The sequence below is a fragment of the Vombatus ursinus genome, unplaced genomic scaffold, assembly GCF_900497805.2.
Source record: "Vombatus ursinus unplaced genomic scaffold, bare-nosed wombat genome assembly UNPS02000749.1, whole genome shotgun sequence".
Taxonomy (NCBI): Eukaryota; Metazoa; Chordata; class Mammalia; order Diprotodontia; family Vombatidae; genus Vombatus; species Vombatus ursinus.
In genome coordinates, this window is record NW_020940527.1 from 13481718 (window position 1) to 13496847 (window position 15130).

The 15130-nt window shown below is 40.3% G+C and overlaps 1 protein-coding gene across 3 annotated transcripts in view; it reads left to right on the forward strand.

The window, feature by feature from the left end:
• Positions 1–6548, forward strand: part of PRXL2A (peroxiredoxin like 2A) — a 44003-nt gene extending 37455 nt beyond the window's left edge. For all 3 annotated transcript variants that reach the window (XM_027857440.1, XM_027857431.1, XM_027857451.1), the window contains exon 6: positions 5822–6548. In XM_027857440.1, coding sequence (XP_027713241.1) covers positions 5822–5935 — 114 coding nt within the window. In that variant the 3' untranslated portion in view covers positions 5936–6548. The remainder of the gene's footprint in view (positions 1–5821) is intronic.
• Positions 6549–15130: the final 8582 nt, after the last annotated feature.

Sequence of the window (15130 nt, forward strand, 5' to 3'; positions counted from 1 at the left end):
TTAGTAGTAGTAGCAGCAGCAGTAGTTAGTAGTAGTAGCAGCAGCAGTAGTTAGTAGTAGTTAGTAGTAGTAGCAGCAGTAGTAGTTAGTAGTAGTAGCTGCAGTGGTAGTTAACCACCACAACAACAGCAATAAATCATATGTACATGTTTTCAAGGCAGCAAGGTGGCTCAGTGGGTAGAACACAGGGCCTGGAGGCAGGAAGGCTTATCTTTCTGAGTTAAAATCTGGCCTCAGACACTTCCTACCTATGTTACTCTGGGCAAGTCACTTAATTCTGTTTGCTTCGGTTTCTTCATCTGTAAAATGAGCTGATGGCAAACCACTCCCGTATCTGTGCCAACAAAACCCCAAATGGGGTTATAAAGAGTAGGACAAGACTGAAACAACTGAACAACAACAAAAGTAGCAGCAGCAATAACTCTCATGTAGATCCTGTCGGGTGGATATTAAAAATATCACCTCCATTTTACAAACAGGAAACAGAGACGTGTTTTATGGATTTCACAGACTGAGGAAAGTCTAGTCCAACCTGCTTATTTGGTTGCTTGTCTGGAGGCCGGGTCTCCCTATCTCACCTAGGCTGGAAGTCCAAATGGATTGGCCCGGAAACTTTGCACTCCACGTCCAATCTGTGCCAGTTCACCCCTCCTTAGACACCCTGGCATTCCCCACCCCCCAATGTTCCCCCACTCCTAGGGGCTCGCCATATTAGCACCAGACAGCTCAGGCACCCAATTGGCTTTAGCCCTATTGCAGCTGAGAACCAGTAAGCTCAAGTGATTCCCCCAGCCTCAGCCTCCCTCCTAGCAGGGATGATAGGCATGCACTATTACACCTGGTTTCTCTGCCCCACCTTTACTCCCTCATTTTATGGAAGAAAAAAACTGAAGGCTAGTCATAATGTTAGTGAACAAATGAATGAATGAATGATAAAGCATTTATTAATTTATTAGGGTTATACTATACTGCCTCTCAATTATTTTGTGACCTATTTTAACAGTATGTAAAGGATCTAGGAGCCCCAAACTGCATACCTTATGGAGTGTTCAATTGTACTCTGCCTCCCCCCCCACCCCCAACCTCAGCCACTGTCTTTCCCTGAAGCTACTTGTAGGAATCCAGGCTTAGTCACCAGAAATCGAACCTTCAGAGTAGCCTCCTCCTGACTATCTTTGCTTTTCTCAAATCTTTCAAAGACAGCTTTGGCTTTTACCTGCATAGCTAGTTCAGCTTTGCCCAAAGATGGGCTGATCCTTCCTCTAAATTAGTATCACTTTTAATCAGAATTTCCAGGACTGGTAATTAAATAGGACCCAAAATCCTTCCTGCTGGAGGTGCTAACTTAATTTTAATCTTTACTTTGTTGTTTTTTTCTTCCTTGACTTCCTCAAAGCCTCCTTACTCTTCAATCCAACTTGGCAAAGTTTCATTAAACACTTATTATGTGGAAGGCTCTTTGCTAGGGGATAAGACACAAAGAACCAAAATGAAATTATCCCTGCCTTTGAAGGTGCTTAATTCCACCAAGGAACATAATGTGTACCCTGACAAGTAAATAGAAAATATAGACAAAATGATCTTAAGGAGAGAGTGCTAACCGCAGGGGAACACAAAAAACTTTATGTAGGCTGCAGTACTTGAAAACACGGTTTTAAAGGAAGTTGGGGAGTCTCTGTAGCAGAGGTGAAGAGGGAGGGAAATCCAGGCACTGACAAGTGAGGAACGAGGAACCACCTGTTCAAAGGCTCTGAGAGGAAGCATTGATCAGGCCTGTTTTTCTGGAGTGATGAGTGCGTCAAGAGGAATATTCTAAATAAGACTAGAAAGGTGGGTGGGGAGCCAGAGAGTAGGAACATTTGAAAGCCAGGCTGATGATTTTTTTTTTCAATGCATCATCCTAGAGGCCATAGGGAGCTATTGAAAGTTTCTGAATGGGAGTGCTGACCAGATCTGTATTCTAGGAATAACAATTTGGCAGCTTCATTCTCCAGTTAATTGATCCAGTTAATTGAAGGCTTACTCCAGTAAGCCTTCAGCAGTATAGCCTGTTGGAAAGAGCGTAGGAGACCTCGCTTTCAATCCTGGTCTTCCCAGCTAATTAATTGTGAACTTTTGAACAAATCACTGCACCTCTGTGTAGGTAATTTTTCTAATTTGTCTGGTGGGATAATACCATCTTTGTTACCTCACATGGGTCTTCTGAAAATAATCTGAAATGATTGCTCTGAAAACACAAAGTGCTGTATGAATTCTTAATTGTTCCCCTGTCCAATGTTTTAAACAGATGACACTGAAGGGAAGATTACTTGCTAATTTTTTCATTGATAATATAAATAAATGAGGCATCCCTCATGAGAAAAGGGTCATTAATAATAATAATAATTGTCAAGATTTATATAGCATTTTACATCTATTATCTCATGTTACATTCAGAACAACTGTGGGAGATAAGCACTATTATTCCCATTTTACAGATGAGGAAACTGAGGTTAGGAGTTCAGAAACTTGCCCAGAGTTGCACAGCTAGTAAGTGTATGAAGACAGGATACTGAGGTTTTCCCCACTACAGGTCCAGTAGTATCCAGTGTGCCACCTAGCTGCCTCTAAGGCTAGCAACGAGGCTAACCTGAGTGCTAGTTCTGTATCTGCTACTAACTTACTCTCTTATTTAATTCTACCTGTGAATGATGGGCCTAGAGAGATTTCCAAGGTTCCTTATTGCTCAGACATTCTAAGATGCTGTTTTCCTCCACTCCTTATCGGCAGCCCTTGGGCCAAGGTTTGGCCAACATGCTAGATTTTGCCTTCTAATGACTCCCTGGGTACTCATTCCTACAAGGAAGGTTTAGCTCCAGAAGATCATGGGTGGCACACCCACCTTCATCCCTGGAGGATGTGTTATTCACCCAAAAGCTGCTGTTTTCTCTCCCTCACCCACAAGTCAACACTGCTAAGAATTTTGTTTGATTCTGCTCTTAGAAAAATCCCCACCCTGTATCCTTAGAGATGGAGGTTGGATGTTGAGTTGGCTCTGCTGGCAGAGACCCAAACCGTGCTTTCAGATTTCTTAGCAATAATTATAGTATTTATAAAGCCCTTTACGTTTACAAGGCACTTTCTAATTATCATGCATTTTTGTCATTATTGTCCCCATCCTGCTGAAGAGGAAATGGGCTTAGGGAGATGATGTAACTTCCAAGGTCATACAAATGGTAATTACCACCATCACCACCAGCACCATTACTACTACTATTACTAGTACTACTACTACCATCAGCACCACCACTACCACCACTACCACTATTGCTATCACTAGTACTTCTACCACTACCGCCTCTGGTGCTATCACTACTTCACCCACTACTACTTCTACCATTACCACCACCACCACTACTACCACTATTACTACTACTACTACTACTACTACCACTTCTAGCATTTATATAGCAATTTAAAGTTTGCAGTGCACTTTACAAAAATCTCATTTTATCCTCATAACAATCCTGGGAAGTAAGTGCTATTATTATTCTCATTTTACAGATGAGGAAATTGAGGCTGAGAGAGGTTAAGTACGTTGCCCAAGGTCACACAGCTAAGTAAATATCTGAAACTGGATTTGAACTCAGGTTTTCATGTCTCCAAGTCCAGCACCCTATGCACCATGGCACCACCTAGCAGTGTCAGTGTTGTTGTTATAGCATTTAGAGAGTTCTATAACTATTCAACAAGTGTTTCTTGACAGTGAATTTTCTCTTCTTTCCCTTCTTTACTTTGATATGTGAACTGATTTCACTGCTCCTTTCTAATGTCCTTTGGGCAGTGCAGCCAGCTCACTTCTTTCCTGAAGGGCAAAGGAACTGAGTCTGTTTTTCGCTCTGCCGCTTGTTCACTTTTTCAGGAGGGCCTGTCATGAGAGGACGTGGCTCCCATTGAGAAAGTTGATTTCTTAATCATCAAAGTCATGATCAGACAGGCAGTTGTCTCTTAACAAAATTACGGCAAAGGTAGCCCAATCTTGTTTTGTTTTGTTTTGGTAGCCATCCCTTTGAAGTGTATTACTTTGAGAAAATGGAAAGCTTTTCAGTTGCTACCAAGGCAGAAATTTTCAAAATTAGATTTCTAGGGGTGATTTTAGAACACCATAGACATTTCTTCTTCTTCTTCTTCTTCTACTTCTCCTCCTGTTCCTCTTCTTCCTCTTCTTCCTCTTCCAAACTAATTTTCCCATACCATGCTTTTCCTGTCTTCTTTGTCTATTAATTTCCTTTCTTTCAGCACCCTGGACAACTTAAAACATATTTTAATCAAACACTTTTAAATAAGTAAAAAGGGTTTTTTAATTAAAAAAAAAATCTCCACAAATCCTTTTGCTTATGGAGCCCAGCAACAGGCCTAGGTCATACTTTTGGGTTTTACATGAAAGTAATTTTCTGATCTCCTTCCTCTGCTCTATTGAACCCTCCATTGCAACAAAGAAAATAAACAAATCAATATGTGCAATAATTGTGACAACGTATGCAACATTTGGTTTTTAACACCATTCAAATAGCCGTGCCTGCCATGTGCTAGGTGCTGAAAAGAAGGGAACAATGTGTCATTGTCAGGCAGTCTCTTAATTGCCAGATTGGGTGGCTTTTTCTCATTCTTCATCTTCCTTGACCTGTCTACTACATTTGGCAGTTGATCACCCTCTCCTAGATATTCTTCTCTCTGGATTTTCAGGATTCTCTCTTTCCCAGTTCTCCTCCTATCTGCCTGCCTATTTTTTTCCCTCTTTTTCTTTTGTTAGATCATCCTTATCATGACTTCTAACCACTGGTGTTCCCTAAACCTCTGTCCCAGACCCTTTTCTCCCTATATATTCTCTCGGTCAGCTATCCACCTCCAGAAACAGAGCTGATGGGCTCAGAGTACAGACTAAAGCATATTTTCTCCTATTTCTTGCTTTTTTTTTCTTGGAATATGGTCCATGGAATATGGTCCATTTGTTTTGCATGTCTGTACATATTGTAATAGATTTTATTTATCTTTCCATTTCAATGGGTGGGGAACAGAAGGGGGAAAGCATTTAGAATGGAAATTAAAATAAAACTGAATTTTTTAAAAATAGAGGGTGATTGTTTCTTTTCTTTTTTTTTGTAATTGTATCCCCAACACTTTGCATAGTACCTGAGATTAAGATTTGACATTACAGTTAATTAGTCTGATTTCATTTGAGAATTACTTTCCTCTATTTACTGTAGTGATTTTGTGTATTATACTTGTTCTGCTTGACTTTAAATCTATTCGTACAAGTCTTCCCATGTTTCTCTGAATAGCCATCATTTCTTAGAATAGACGCCCCATTGAGGACTTCCTTCTATGCATCTGCATTTCATATTTCTTCTAGGGGTTAAACCCCATCTGGACTCTTTCTTGGATTCTGGATTTTTATTTTGACTGAACAATTAGAACTCAAAACAAAATCAACATTTTTCCCCCATTCCATTCATACTTCAAAATTTGTTCAACCATCTGCCAATCAATAGTTTTACAGTTTGTTGTCAGTTTTTTACCATAATGAAAAGTGCTGCTATGAATATTTTTGTTGTGTCTGAGGCCTTTCTTTCTGCCTTTGACCTCCTTCTTCAGGGCGTGTGCCTGGTAGTGCCAGGATTTGTTCTGGGAAGTTTGGATTCAGTCAAAGGGCTGTACTTGAGGACCACATGTGAGGTCACAGGTTCCCCACCCTTGGTAACCCCTTCTTGCCTCCGCTCTTCCCTTTCCCCTCTCCTATCTACAACAAGGAAGAACTAACATTGTCTCACTTTCTTGTCAGGGCATTCTCCTAGAGCACCGAGAGAAAGAGTTTGGAGATAAAGTCGACCCTGCCTCTGTTCTGGAAGCTGCCAAAAAGATAAAGCCACATACTTCAGCCTCCGAGGGAAAATGATCAAATGTAACAACTGACCTTGGGGGAAAACTAGGAAGATGAGACTGTGATTACATGACATCAGCTTCACAAGTCCCACGGAGGACTTTCTCATTTATCTCCATCTGCATTACGTATCTCTCCTAGGGATGAAACCCCATCTGGCCTAATTCTTGGATTCTGGGATTTTTATTTTAGCTGAACAATTAGGATTCAAAACAAGATCAGTTTTTTTTCCTTTTCTTTTCTCTTCTTTTCTGTTCTCTCTCTCTCTCTCTCTTTCTTTTTTCCTTCCCTAAGCAGGTTAGTCAGTGCTTTTTCACTGAGGACTGAGAGAAATGTGAGGTTTGCCTTTCTGGGCTATTCATCACAGCTCACCTCACTCACATTTGAAGCACCTTGGAGATTTGTGGAGATTGTGGAGATTTGTGCAAAGTGTTTCTCTCTCAATGCCCCAATGAAGCAAGCAGTGTAAGGATTTGATATGAGAGGAGACAGAGGTGGAGGTTAAATGACTTGCCTTGGATCTAATAGCCCCAAAAAGAGTCAGGATAGAATGAAAAGAGCATTGAATTCAGCCTCAAGAGTCCTTGGTTTGAATCCTGGCCCTGACATCTATCAGCTCTTTGGCAAGCCACTTAATCTCTATGAGACTTAGTTTCCTCCTTTGTTTATGGTATTTAGTGATAATAACAATAGATATGGCAAAATGAATAGAGTGCTGCATTGTTAACAAAGACCAGTGTTCAAATCTTGCCTCTGATACTGTGTGATGATACATAAGTAATAACTCCTCTGATCCTCAATTTCCATGTCTGTTAAAAGGAAATAATGACACCTATAGTGACAGGCAACATGGCATCATGGATAAAGGGGTGGCTCAGAGTCAAGAATGAAAGGATGGATAGATGAATGAATGAGCATTTATTTGGAGCTTACTATGTGCCAACCACTGTTCTAAGTAGAGGAAATACAAAGAGAAAAAATGATATAATCCTTGCTCTCCAGGAAATAAACGCACCTAAGAAAGTGTAGCTGGAGGGCCTAAGATTGAAGCTGAGGGTAGGATGGCAAGATCACGGACTCCCCTGGTTACAGTGATGGGTCAGATGACAAGGTTGGGGGTGTGCAGGGAGTAGCAGCGGGAAGACCTGAGTTCCAGAACTGCTTCTAGCACCCAGTGGCTGTAGGACCATAGGCAAGTCACTTAACCTTCTGGTACCCCCAAGCAACCGTTTGATACTATATATTGTCAAGAATGGGTAAATCTCCATTTGGGGAGATGACTGCTCACCAGGACCCCCTACACTGATGAAATCAAGAATCTGGTTAAAAAAAAGACAAACCCTCTAGTACCAATTTCAAATAAGAAAATGCATGTGAGCTGCTCTGGAAACTATAAAGCACTGTGTGAATGTCAGCTGTTCTCATTACCTATTCCACAGATTTGTTGCCTTATAAACCTTTAAACTATATATAAATGTGAATTACTGTTCATTGGAACTGGGACTTGAACTCAGGTCCTCTGATACCAAATCCAATGCCCTTTCCACTATGTCATGTTGCCCCTCTGACATGTATAATTTTTGGAGTGATATTCTTGGACATAATTCATGTGGAAGACTTTTCATGGCTTTTTTTTTAACTCCTTCAGGTACCCTGAGAGCTTGGTGCATTTCACCTTTAGGCTGGAAGATTGAGGTTTTCACTTGTGCATGTGGGATAATGTGGGCTCTCCAGGGATGGACTGTGTGTGTCTATCCACACAAGGACTAGACCAGCCACGTTCGGAGGGGCCCATGAAACAGCCTGCTGAGTTGTGGAGAAAATGCAGTCTGCACTGATGAAATAATGAATCTTTGTGTGTGAGTGTGTTGTTATGATTTTATATAAATAGAGATATCTCTTGTTTTATGGAACAGAAGTGTACCAGCAAAACTGGCTTTTTCCCCACCATATCTTCTGACTCTATTGATTTTTAATATATTATTGGAAGCTTGTCCTACTGGAAAATGTCTTGGTACCTGGCTAAAATAAAATCATACTTAAGAAAACAGTAGGTTTTTGTGTATTTTTGAAAAGTAAAAAACTTTCTCATAAAACATTAGTAGAAAAAAAACAATGTGTTTACTCCCCAAGAAGTCACTATCAAAAATGTCAAAAGTGAAAATAATAGTGTGTTGATCAGATGCTCCAACAGTCCACTGGAGAAGTTGGAAGCCCTCACTTGGGTCTAATCTTGTAAGTGGTAATTTGTTAACCTCCTTGAGCCTGTACCTTATCCATCAAATGGAGTGGTGAATAACAGCAGTACTTGACATAATGCCTAGCACATAATAGGTGTTTAATAAATGCTTCTAGACTTGACCTGCCCTAATGACCTCAATTCGATATATTTGAACAAATATGTATGGAGCACCAACTCTACCCGTGCAATGTGCTGGGTGCGATAGGTTGATGTCAAGGTGAGTAAAACACAGCCTTTGTCCTCAAGGTGTTTATTGTTTAGGAAGAGATTTAGAGAAGGACTCAGTTAACTATGAAATAAGGATGTGAGATAAGAATTACAAAATCCCCCAGTGGTTAAGAGGAGGGAAATCTTTGGATCATAGATTTAGAGCTGGAAGGGACGTCTGAGGAAATCAAGTACATCCCTGTCATTTGTCTGATAAAGAAACTGAGGGTCAGAGAAGTGATTCACCCGAAGTCTCAGCTAATAAATGAAAGAGACAGGATTTGAATGTACATAGGTCCTCTTTCCTCTGTACCAGGCTTCGAAGATCCAGAAAGGCTCAGTGAGGGAGAAAACATTTCTAGAATTAGAGAGTCTCAGAATGGGAAGGGACTTTGTGGGGCCTAATCCACTCCTGTGCCTGATGCATGAATCATTTCCATACCTTCCCCAACAAGCCATTGTCCAGCTTTTACTTAAACATCTCTAGTGGTAAAGAGTTCTTTACTTCCTAAGGCACCCCATACCATTTTTAGACCATTCTAATAATTAGAATGGCCTATATGAAGCTGAAAACAATCTTCCCTATAACTTCCACCTATTAGTCCTGGTTTTTCATTCTAGAACTTCTCAGAACAAGTGTAGACTCTCTTCTTAAGGATAATCTTTCAGGTGTTTGAAGACAGTGATCATAGCTTCCCTCAATTTTCTCTTTCCAAAGATAATCATCTCAGTTCCTTATATCAGTTAACTAAAACTTTTAAGTCTTTTTGGTTATAATATATTTTCATTGAAGGATGGGTAATGTTTCAACAGTCATGATAACAGCTGGAGGGACAAGACATTTGCAGAAAGATTGGTTGGGGTCATATAGTAGAGGGCCTTGAATGACGGGTTGAGGAATTTGTTAGGTAATAAAGAGATGTTGAAGAAGATTTGAGCAGGAGAGGATGCAGTGATAAAAGCAGTGCTTTAGAATGAATAACATGGAAGTAGTATGCGAGATAAATTTGAAAAGGACAAGATTAGTGGTGGGAAGACAGTGGGATTACTGAAATAGTATAGGTCTGGTCTGTCTGTCTTGCTTATAGTTATATCTACTGCATTTAGTACAATGGCTTATGCAGAAAAGTGTTTAATAAATGCTGCATAAATAAGTAAATAAATAAATAAATGCTCTGGTAATGAGTTTGCTTTTTTTCTTTTTTTGTGTGTGAGGCAATCAGGATTAAGTGACTTGCCTAGGGTCACACTGCTATTAAGTGTCAAGTGTCTCAGGCTAGATTTGAATTCAGGTCTGACTCCAAGGCCGGAGCTCTATCCACTGCGCCATCTAGCTGCCCCACTTTGAACTTAGACAGTGGCAGTAGGAATAGAAAGGAGGAGCCTTCCAAGATATTGAGGAGATTATAGGACTTGATCACTGGTCAACTTTACAATATGGTCAAAATACAGAGAGAGAAGAAGCAAAATGAGCAGGGAGAAGTTAAAGCTCATGGCTTTAGGAGAGAGAGGGCTGGACTTGGAATCAGAACAGGGTTCAAATACTCAGCCATTTATTAGATGTATGACCATTGACAATTCATTTCAACAAAATAAGTATCATGTACTTACTACATGCAAGGCATGACAGTTTCTGCTCTCAGTGAGTTTATATTCTATTGGGGTAATCTACTGTACATTGATTCCTCACTTGAGAGAATAGCCCAAGGCCATTCTTCTAGTATTCTTTCTAAAATCCCTAGAAAGATTTTTCTCTTATCCCGTAAATGTTACTCATCCTTTGAATTTTGCTTTCATTCCTAAAACTGATCAGGAAATTCTTCTCTCTTTTCCCAATAATTAAATGATAGATTCTCTCTAGGCTCAGATGGCCCCATGGCACCTGGCATCATAGATCGGACCCACCATATCCCCTTTGTCATCTAACCTTAAATAAATTAAGGAATATTCAACTCTCACGCTCTCATCCCCCTCAATTATTGCATTCAAAGATTCCAAATTGTAGATCAGGAAGCAGAGATACCAGATAATACCCTGTTCGCCACCAATCACAATCCTGGAACCCACAAAAAGGAGGGAATATTTCTCACATCAGAGATGGAATTTTCCTTACACAAAAAGGGAAAGCGAAAAAAAAAATTAAAAAAACAAATTAAAAAAAAAAGGGAAAGCGGAAGCTGGGAAGCCATCTTGGGATGAGCTGATATGTTACTCCAAATTGAATAACTCAAATACAATCTCAGTGTGAACACAGATTTAGAGGCCTCTAGTATCCTACTCCTATCTCCTAGACAACTGCAAAAAATAGTCTTTAATACATTCCTTTTGGATGCAAAAGTCTTGTGGGTAGACTTCCTTTTTCCCTCCCTATTTGTAGAGGCAATCCTTAGATCCACATAATCCCTCGTTTGGAGTTGGAGAAACTAATCCAGTCTCCTCCTTATTTTAAAACTCTCGTCCAAGGCTCCCTCATTCCAGTTTCTGCAGTTAGTGGCCCTAATTTAGAGAAATATACTTGGAAATAAGAATAACATAAAAGCAAAAGAGATCAATAAAAATGATAAATTTCCTAAAAGAACCAGATGAGCTATTGCAAATAGAAATACTTGGTAAACTAAAAATGCTATAGAAAATTGAGGGATTATTGTTACTGTGAAGGCCCTGGAGAGAAGCAGAGATAGGAAGAGGGGGCTTTATATCTTGCCTCTGGCGCATGCTGGGTATGTGACCATAAGAGGTTTACTTCACCTGTGGCTTTGGCAGCTCTCTAAAACTATAGATTGAAAGGAAGGTGCCTGCCTGCATTGGTGGAGAGAATTCCCTCTTCTGGAAGTTTCTTTTAACCAATGTAATCATAAGTCCAGTCCCTGTTCTGCCACATGTATTTCTTTCCACTGTAGAGGCAGCCTTCTCTGTAGTTTTAACAATTTAGCAAAGTTTTCCATGATCATCAAGCCATTATCTCACTTCAGAATTTACGCAGGTCTTTTCTATTTGGTTTTTTTTTCTTTCCTTTTTCTTTTCTTTTCTTTTTCTTTTCCTATCACTTGAATTTCTCAGTTTCTTCTCGCAAGACAGAAAGACAGATCTCCCCTGTAGAGCTAATCAGAACAAGTTTAACCTTTGTTCCATACAAGTTTTTTTGGATAGTTGAAGACACTGATTACATTCAGGTCTTTCTTCCTTCATTGGGAGTCTTGACCCTACATTTGCTTACACAGCTGACTTTATATAGTGCTTACTATATGCCAAACATGTGCTAAGTGCTTTACAATTATTATCACATTTGATCTTCACAATAAGCCTGGGAGATAGGTACTATCATTATCCTCTCTTTACAGATAAGGCAATTGAGGCAAACAGGGTTAAGTGACTTGCCCAGGGTCACACAGATAGTAAATGTCTGAGGTTACATTTGAACTCAGGTCTTCCTGACTCCAGGCCTGATACTCTACCCACTGTGCCACCTAGCTGCCCCATAGATAAAGAATAAAGAAATTATCTTAATTCTAACTAGGATCAGAAAACCAGTGCCATAGACTGATAATCAAAAGGAGCACACTGCCTTTCCTGGAGTCTCTCTTTCCCTGTGAATTCTAGTCTTCCCTTCCCCTGCTTATTTCAAAGGATCATCACTCTAGAGCTAGAAGGGAGGGACCTCAGAGGTTATTTATTCTAACCCAGACATTTTATAGATAAAGAAACTGAGTTCCAGAAAAGTTAAGCAGTTTGCCTATGATTGGAACTGGGGCTCAGGAGAGATGAAGGTGATAGACAGATAGAGAGACAGACAGACAGATAGATAGATGGATGGATGGATGGATAAATAGATAGATAGATAGATAGATAGATAGATAGATAGATAGATAGATAGATAGATATGAGAGTTAGATACATAAATAGCCCTCATTTCTCCTGAGGTCCAGTTCTAATCATAGGCAATATAGGCTATATAAATAGGCTATATGTAGGATATATATGTATATGTACATATATGTACATACACATTTATGTATGTTTATATATGTATTTAGAAGTCATTTGGATATAAATGATAACTGAATCCTTGGGAACTGAGAAGAGAGTATATCAAGAGAAAAATGTAGAGGGTCAGGACGGAGCTCTGACTGATTTCTCATAAAGAATAAAGATTCTCATAAAGAATCTGTGGTTCTTTGTGGGTTCTATTTTCCTTTCATGTTAAAGAAACCATGGGGTTTCATTGCCAATATGCTGCTGCAGATGTCTACCACTCAAGGAGAGAAATGATGGCAGGGCATGGAATCAGAGACTTCTTCAGGGACCCTTCTGTGCTACCGTTTCTTTATATACGCCTCACTCAGGTTATTGGTAGAGAGCTTCCCAAAGTCAGCAACAATATTAGGCTTTGGCTAGGAGGTGTGGCACTTGATAAATGGAGATGGGCGTTAGAGGTTATATATCTTAATGACTTCATTTTACTGATGACAAAACCAAGGCAGGAATAGGGTAGGATTGGGGAAGTGCTTTGGCCCATGTCATTTAGTTGGTCAGTTGCAAAGCCAGGATGAGGATAACCATTGTTGGTTGCCTCAATGGCTGCTGTCATGTTTCTAATGCATAAGATTCGGATCACTCACATTTGCCTGGTACTTTTGCAAGCCCCTAACAAGCTGACGTTATCAAGTTGGCTTCTTGGTCTCATGAAGTACAGGAAATGAGAAAGACCTCTCCGAAAAATGGCAGTGACTCAGCAATCTGACAGATAAAAAGGGGAAGGAACTGTCTAGACATTTGGGAAATTGTTGCCAGAGTGACCCAAGTCTGTGTGTTTGAGGTGTGATGGACCAGAAAGGCTTTCTCAACCAGGAATTGTGTATGATGGCTGAGAATCACAAGCCTCTTGGTCTGGGTGCCTTCTCTCTTTAATGTCTTCTGATCTTGAAGTTTTCCTGGAACCCATGGGCTCCAGCCTGATGCAGAAAAAGGAAGATCACTGCTCAGCAAGCTTCTGGAGTCATTTAAGCCAGGCTTACTTGCCCTTATCCTCCTGCTCACCCAAGAGAGGCAGAGCCATTTAGTGAAAAGAACCATGGGCTGGGAAAAAGGTGACCTAGATTCTCGTCCCTGCTGTGTGTCTTAACTACCAGTATAACCTTGGGTAAGTCATGGATGTCTCTGGATCTCCGTTGCCTCAGTGTCAAATGAGGGGGTGAAACTGGATAACATCTAAGGTTCCTTACTATTCTTTATCTGTGATACTGTGACTAGAGGTCTTTAAAGTTCTTTCTAGCTTCAAGTTCTGTGTCTGTGACAGACTCCTTTGTTTTATTATGTTATATGTAAGTCCCTTCCACTGAATCATTTGCCTCTCCTGAGGGGAAAAAAATCACACTGTCCAGAAATAGGGCCTAGAAAATTTTTTCTTCCGCAAGCCAGACCTCTTTCACTAAACCCAACTAAATCCACCATTTTTTTTTTTGTCTATAGGTTTCTTTCTTTGCTTTTGACAGAACATGGTTGGCATCCCACCTTAGGTTGAAGCATCATGTGTGTATACATATATGTATATGTGTATAATATATGTGTATGTATAGATACACATATATGTCCAATCTCTGATCAAATTAGATGTGATTACCTCTCAGCCCCAAGAGATCAGGGGTGATGGAAGGAGCAGCTGATTAGCTGCTTTTATCAGTTGAAGGCTAGCCTTCTTCCTAGCAGTTAATATGGGCTCCATTAGATCATCACATTTTATAGCTAGAAGGGACCTTAGAGCTTATTTGTCCAACTCTTCTCACCTTTCCCCCCTCCCCCCTCCATCCATCATCATCATCATCATCATCATCATCATCTCTTTCTTGCTCCCCCCCCCATACATACACACAAATAGTAGGTGGTACAGTGGATAAAGTGCTGGGCCTCAAGTCAGGAAGACTCATCTTCCTGAGTTCCACTCTAACCTTAGACACTCACTAGCTATGTGACCCTGGACAAGTCACTTCATCCTGTTTATCTCAGTTTCCTCATGTGTAAAATGAGCTGGAGAAGGAAATGACAAAGCACTCCAGTATCTTTGCCCAGAAAGCCTCAAATGGGATCACAAAGAATGGGACACAACTGAAAAAATGACTGAACAAAAAAATATGTATGTGTGTGTGTATACACATACACATATACATATGGAAAGAGAGTCATCATAGATCATCTTAGGTATCTTAGACTGTATCCTGAGTGAAGACTGTAAATCAGTATAGTTTGATAGAAAGGACATTGTTCTCTCTAGGCCTCTGTTTCCTCCTCTTTGTGGGGGGTGGGGGGGAGAGAGAGATGATGATGATGATGGATGGAGGGGGGGGAAGGTGAGAAGAGTTGAACAAATAAGCTCTAAGGTCCCTTCTAGCTATAAAATGTGATGATCTAATGGAGCCCACATCAACTGCTAGGAAGAAGGCTAGCCTTCAACTGATAAAAGCAGCTAATCAGCTGCCCCTTCCATCACCCATGATCTCTTGGGGCTGAGAGGTAATCACATCTAATTTGATCAGAGATTGGACTGTTTCTGGATGACAGACCAAGCCTAAGAGAACCATGGTTATAATGCCTGGGTATCTGAACTCTTAACGAGTAGTTAGAAAGCCTAATGTGCAGACAGAGTAATTATAAGCATGAAGTGCTGATGCGTAAATAATAGGAGGAAGTAAAAGTAAAGAATTCAAATATTAAAACTGGAAGGGACCTTAGAGGCTATTTGATCAACTCCTCATTCTACAGATGAA